We start from the raw sequence: 7048 nt of genomic DNA on the forward strand, positions 1-7048 counted from the left end.
CACCACTAAATGTTTACTGGAGCATTGATGCGGGGGGTCAGCAAATGAGTATTTTCTGATAGTACCTGTATTAACAGGGAGGTTTCCAACCAGGGACTGAAATGGATTTAGCATATTTGCACTCCCAGGCAATTTTTTGGAAAGAGGAAGTGACGTTAAATGCTATCTGTTGGAGATAATGAGGATGTGTCAGACCTAGGGAGTGAGGGAAGCATGAGATAGGAATGAAGGAAGTGTTAGGATGAAGGGTACAATAGGTGATGCTCAGATGGAGTCGAAGAAACTTTAACATTCATGGATTGAACTCTGTTAACCTTCTTAAGAGGACAGTTTTATCTTAAATTGGTGGGATTATTTAAGAATCCAATAGATACATTTTAATCTGTTTATAGCATTTGAAGTTTAGTATTTTTTATATGATATATCCTGCATAAACTGTAAGTTGATATTTATACAAGTAAGTATTCATATTATTTTGTGGGTTTTTGAGTATAGATAAATGTCTGTTTGTATAGCAGTGTTCTGACTTTCCAAATCTGTCTAGATTTGGCGGTTAAAGATGCTTTACCCTGGACAACTGGTAACTTGGTTTTAAGAAAGAAGTGATTCGTTTATCAATGCTCTGCCCTAAATATTACATTGGAAGAGCTGATATGTCACATGAAGAATAAGTAATACAAACATACTGAGTTTTTGGAGGAATGGTAATTAGCAGTGAACTTTGAAAAACTTACTCTGTGTAGATTCAGGATTGAATGGTACCTATATTAAAATTTCTATAAAAGATGGATGTAGTGGATTGTGACAGTGAAATAAGAAATTCAATGACTGTTTTGTCAGGCAAAACCTTATTTTTCTATTAATCTGAAGTAAACGTAATTCAGGAAGCAGTGAGTGAAATTATTCTGAATACTAGGAAGGATATTTGATCTTAATGCTGGCATTGAGTTATTTAAGATCACAGCGTATCCTGTGAAAAACAGAATATGGGCTTTAGTAAGTGAATCACAAGCAAGGTGTGCACACTCCCTTCCCTCCGTTGTCCCTTCCAAACTGGAAAAGGATACTGCACTGTTTAACTTTCATAGGGTATTTAACTAACTTGAGTGAAGTTTCCCATATGCTGAGTAACTGTCAGGCAACACCAGGACTACAAAAGATATTTTTTTTTCAGGTGTTCAGCTAACAGCACCCAACATTCCTTTAGATCTACCCTTTCTTCTTCAGTGATATGAGAAGCAGGGAGCTATAGCACTGCACATGAATGGACCTGCATGTTTTACTCATGTACATTTTCAAGTAAAGATATCATCCACCATTGTGTCCTGCCACTTAGTTCCATGGAATCTGGACTGCTCCCAGTGAGGGGAGAGGATCCATATCTTAATTCCCTTCCTGCTCCGTCAAAGCAGTAGGGACATGTGACAAAATTCACTTGACAAGTTCTGCTAAATGTTCCCAGGACTGGAACTGTACATGGGCGAGGAGACTGGAATAAAACACAGGACCTCAGCATAAGAACAGAAACTGTTTTGATGGGTTGGATGTGGAGTCTTGTGGGCTAATGACAAACAGCTCAGAGGCTGGTCTAAAACACCAGCAGTCGGCACATTTGGACTAACTAGACCCTTACAAAGGTCTTAACTGATCTTTGGAAGTTAGAGTGGCTTAAATTGTCATGCATAAGGTTTGACTTCCAAAATGATGGTTTTCATTACTGAGGGTGACTTTAAAGTTTAATCTTCCACATTGGTATCATTAAGCAGTCTTTTAATTTTTTTTAATGTCATTATCTTTCATGGAATTTTCTGTGGAATTCTCAATGGATTCCATACATGAATGAAAAATACTTCTTTTTTTTTTTTAACTTGCTTTTGAATTTCGCACCTTTTTAATACAGTTAAGTGGTTATCTTTGTTGGAAAATGTTTTGAAGCACTTCAGGTATTTTTGGTTAGTCTTAGAAGAGAACAGCACTACTGCTACCAGTCCTTTTTTCATGTAGAAAGCTATTCTGAGACACTATTTTCTCCTGTTTCTGTTTTTTTCAGCCCTCCTTTAAGACTTTTTGTGCCTCCTGAAACCTGCTGAAAGCAACCATGTACATTTACACAGGCCCTGCCTTCACCCAGGTCAGAAGGCTGGGAATCCATCAGCAGATGAGCTTATAGCCAAGGCACCGTACTTCAATGCAAATGTATGGAGAAAACTAAAGCAGTTAAAGACGTTGTAAGGGTGCTGTAAAGGTGAAATGTAAAATTAGTCAAAATACAAAGCAGGCAAGAAAACGTTTTTGCAATTTTTTTCTTCTAAAAATTTTATTTTCTATGTACAGTTTTTTACAACTAAGTTGACAGCTTCACAACTCAGTAATTTCCCTTGAGAAGGTATTGCAAAGCTGGTATCTTCAGCTGTATTGGTCTCTAAAAACCCTGGTATGATACCTCTGCACCCCATGTCTTTCAGTCAGGTCAAATATGTGTTAATGGACTATCAAAATCTATTTGTTACTCATTATATGGGAAACAAAACTCTTCTGTGCAAATACTGAGTAATTTATCAACAAAGCCTCTTCTTAGTAATCTTCCTGCTGATGACAATGCTAATTAGCCATCCTCAGGGATTTAAAGAAACATCCAGGAACTTTATGCAAACGGAAGGTCCATCCCTGCAAGGTACTGATTGCTTTGCCATTCTCAGTAATCTCGGTGGTTAATCCAACATTAATAGACATAGTGTAGCTGAAAATACTAGCGCCAAAAGAAGTAACATTACCTGATGGTTTAGCTTCTAGCAGCGTTTCCCAGGAACGTAATAAAGCTGTGTACCTGTGCTGTTGAATAGGTTCACAGTGTGAATGGCTTCTTCAGAGGTCTTCTCTTTTTTTCATGATAATCTGCCTGATTAACGATGCTACTTCTGGTTTGATACTTTCTATGGGCTCTTCAGGTCTCCAGAATTTCACAACTTTACCCTCAGGGCTGACAAGGTACTTCCAGAAATTCCATCGAGGCTCTTTCTTTGAAGAATCTGTAAGAATGGCATCAGGTCATTTAGTGATTTACACTTGTCATTGCTTCATTATCCTGCAGTGGTTCTTCAATTATTTATGCTGAAGTAACCCCACTTTGTTCTTTGCTAGTATTCTAGGCATGGATTAACCTTTTGGTGTTAGTGATCTGAAAAGTGGTGACTCATGCTCTCCCCTTATTGTAGAACCGTTTATGAGTTCCTACTTTTACTATGCTCTGCTTCCTATGGAGGAGGATATGAGGGCTGCATACTTATTTGGGGAATCCTCAGTTCTATGTTGGTTTAAGGGAAGTGAAGTGGGAGCAGGAAGTCATACTGGTGTTGGCTTAGTTCAACTGCTTTCATCTCATGAGGCAAAACCTTACCGGTATCTTTGTTATCATGAATACCTGACAAGATAATCTCTGAGATCAAGGGGCTATCAGGAAACTATGTGGCTCCTAGAGGAGGCAGAAGCAGTTTCTTGACTCTGGTATTGTCCTTGGAGAATCTCACAGGTTTAGAGGGAAATCTCTTTTTGAGAGAAGAACTAGAAGAAAATTCTGGGAGATTTTGGCTGGGGAACAGGTGCCCAGTGGGGAACAGTGCTGAACCCTACACTGATTCTTGGTAGCAGTGGGTTGAACTTTGCTGTTGGACTAATTCGTAATATCATGCTTGCAAGGGAGCACCATGGCAAGCAAATTGGTGTGGTTAAAGCTCATGTAATGGAGGCTGTGGCCCAGCTAGTAATTATATCTTTGCTGAGTTGGTGTGTCTAGGATCAGTCCTGAAGTAACATAACCCTGTCTCTGAATATTCTTCCAGTGTTCATTAATGGATATGAGTATATACTCATATATTTCATATATGAGAACTCATACAAAGTATGAATACATAGGAAGCTGGGCATTATTTGAGGAAAAGTGAGGCTACAAACCTTACTCTGGCCCACCTGCTGCTGTGAAAGCTCAAGAAGCTGTTGTGTGAAGGCCTTGGCACTGTGTTTATGCTACCAGTGGATTCTTTTCGCACTAGACTGTCTGACAGTGCTGGACAAACTAGCTAGTAGTCACAGTCATAAGGGGGTGTAGCCTGAAGATGTTCAACCTTCTGATTGTCAAGACAGCTACATGAAGAAAACAGGTGCTTCTTTAATTGAAGATGCACAGTAATTTCATGTGAAGCAAAGGAATGCAGCGAAAGAAAGACCTTATTCCAAAATATTTAAGTACCAGAGGATCTTTCTCCTTCTTTTTGGTGAACGGCACGTCAAATAAGAAGGGACTGAGTAAATATGACTGTTCTGTTTTTGTATAGGTATTAGCACCTGGTACTGATTGCACTTGTAGAATCTGGATTCATCCCACCCAGCTGGTGCTCTAGTCTCTAGGTGTGCTCTAGTCTCCTCTATAGTGAGCTGAGAGGCACCTCCAGAGTGCATTCAGTGATTGCACTGGACGTCAGGCAGCTCAGAGCAACGAGGCTTTACCTGAGGTCTTTGGTGACATGCCTAAGGGGAGGTAGGAATAAACACAGTTACAGTGACGATGGTGGCCACTTAAATGAGTCCTAAATGATAGTAATTTCTAAGTATATAAGAGGTATTCAGAGAGGATATGGCAAGAAGCAACAGGCAAGTGGCATGAGAAAGATTTCATTTAGATTTTGAAATAGCTTTCTGACAAGAGGAGCTGTGAAGAGCTGGGATAGACTGGGAGGTTTTGGATTCTTCCATACTGTAAGTCTGGAGAAGCACATACAGTACTGATTGGGGGAAATGTGATCCTGTATTGGGGCAGAGAAATGGAATACAGGTGTGGGCCTTTTCCCACCTCATTTTCTAGTTAAAATGATGTGATAGATAAGTATTTTGTTCTAATTATCCTTTCTTTCATATATCAGTGTTTAGTATGGATCAAACCCTTGGCCAAAGCTCAGGCAAATTTGGGTGTGTGGGCTCATTGGTCAACTGAAGAGAGATTCATTTAGCTTGTGAGAGTATGAGACTCCAAGTCAGTAAACGGTTGTTGTAACAGGAGTATGGGTGTGTGTGGGTTTTGCAGGTTGGGCCCTGAAGTACACAAGACAAATCAAGGCAAATCAGTTATATATAACTACAGCATATATATTTCTTCTTTATGACATTGTTTATATAAAGGGGGATATATAACTCTGCTAAAACAGGAATCTCCTCATCTGCATGTGTTTATGTAAAATCTTTCAGTAATTTAAAGACACTTCTCCCCCCAATAGTTACATTTTTGTCCATGAGAAGTTGTTTTTCATCAAGTGTCACATAATTTGAAATGGGATTTTGTAGATGTCAGTCTTTGCACTCAGGTTTATACATCTACAAAATGGATATTTCTAACAGGGCTGGTCACAGTAGTCTGTTTTTATAATCAGTGGGAAGAAATTGATGTTTTCATGCTACAAGTCTTCTAACCATATTTTTGATACCCACATTGAAACGAGATGAATTGAATGCTGAGTGCCCCTTTGGCTCCATAGGCTATGAAGGCTACAATGGTTCCTGACAAACCAACTCAGATCAGAGTTTAGGGCAAATACCATGGTTAGAGGCAGTTTGACATATAAAAGAAAACAGTTACCTATTAGAAATTTAAAGGCAGGCTCTGCTTCTGATCCTAGGATCTTGATTTTGTGGAAAACAGGGAAGGTTACTCCATAGTTTCCTCTGGCAAAAGATTCTACTTCCTGGCTTGAACTAGGCTCTGATTCTCCGAACTGGTTGCAGGGAAAAGCCAGCACAGTGAAGTGGGAGGGACCAAACTCTCTGTGTAGTTCTTGCAGTGCGATGTAATTTTTGTCTGTGTGTTGGCAGTAACTGGCCACGTTTACAACTAAAGTTGCCTTCGGAGAAATCAAGTTATGATAGTAAAAAAAAAAAAAAAATTAATAGAGATGTCATAAAGATTATAATTAAGTATTAAAATGGCATCTTCTACTACCACAATCGTTCCTGCCTGAAGGCTAAATTTAATGTCTGATGATAATTTCGTTAAATAGATAAGGATGATAGCAGCTTAAGATAGTTACTCTCAGACAGCTTGTTTTAAAAATCCAGTAAATGTATAAACTTAAACTTACAGCTTTGTTTAAATATAAACGCGTAAAAAGCAGATATTTAGGACAGACACTAAAATCATATGTACTAGATCAGCTTTCAGAACTCAACACAACATGCTACTATTTTTAACTGAGGTTAAAACACACAAATTGTATTGATAGAATCTATTGATTTATAATAAAGAGTATAAAACCCCATTTTTCTTGATTTATTAAATCTAATACTTAATTCCTGGTGCAGGCCTGGATAAAATAAATTTCTCTCTAGTTTACTCTTTGAAGAACAGGAATTTAGCACAAATCTCTGACGAAAATTTCCATAACCAAACTTTTTGTTAACCTACAAACAGAAACCTGTTTTTCAGTAAAGATTCAAGACAAAGACATAATGAAGTTGTAACTTACTTTCCCTCTGTACTTCTCCAAAGAAACGATCCTTCCTCTTGAGTCCTTGACTTCGAAAGAATAAAAATCTTTGATTTTAGGTTTAAAAAATCTGAGTTGCAGCAGGCAGAGAATGGCAGTACACAGAACCATCGACAGAAAGACAACAAAGACCCTTGCTTTGGGCACTGAGTATTTCAGTGGATAAGTAGTTGTAAGAGGCTCCATTTTCGAAATCTTTCGAGAGGAGCCTGCGCAGGCCTGGAATGTGAAGGAGGAGCTGAAATATGAAACTCTCAGCTTGGACTGGAAAGAATAAGCTACTCATTTTGTCCCTGTTGCAGAAGTGGCTGTTTCATTTCACAGTGCTTCTGCTGCGTTTCAGAGCTCTTGGGTGAAGTGCAGAAATCTCTCTGGCTGGGAAAAAAAAAAGAAATTAATGAAAAGTGTGTTCCCATCACCTGAGTATGCTAATTGCTCTGTTTAACTGACCCGTGTGGGATACTCCAGAGTTTGCATGCTGCCTTGAGAAGGGCCTCTTTCATGGGTTTGTGGGGCAT

At 38.8% G+C, this 7048-nt stretch overlaps 1 protein-coding gene across 2 annotated transcripts; it reads right to left on the minus strand.

Moving 5' to 3' along the window:
- Positions 1–2298: 2298 nt before the first annotated feature.
- GPX8 (glutathione peroxidase 8 (putative)) lies at positions 2299–6739 on the minus strand. Of its 2 annotated transcripts, XM_014964874.1 has the most exons (3): positions 6510–6739; positions 5627–5888; positions 2299–3029 (listed from the first exon to the last, which is right to left on the minus strand). In XM_014964874.1, the coding sequence occupies exons 1-3, from the start codon at positions 6714–6716 to the stop codon at positions 2866–2868; spliced, it is 633 nt and encodes a 210-aa protein (XP_014820360.1). In that variant the 5' UTR covers positions 6717–6739; the 3' UTR covers positions 2299–2865. The 2 variants fall into 2 exon arrangements, with proteins under 2 accessions (XP_014820360.1, XP_014820362.1); XM_014964876.1 differs by lacking the exon at positions 5627–5888.
- Between the last annotated feature and the right edge of the window lie 309 nt (positions 6740–7048).

The sequence above is a fragment of the Calidris pugnax genome, unplaced genomic scaffold, assembly GCF_001431845.1.
Source record: "Calidris pugnax isolate Ruff unplaced genomic scaffold, ASM143184v1 scaffold273, whole genome shotgun sequence".
In the NCBI taxonomy this organism is placed as follows: domain Eukaryota; kingdom Metazoa; phylum Chordata; class Aves; order Charadriiformes; family Scolopacidae; genus Calidris; species Calidris pugnax.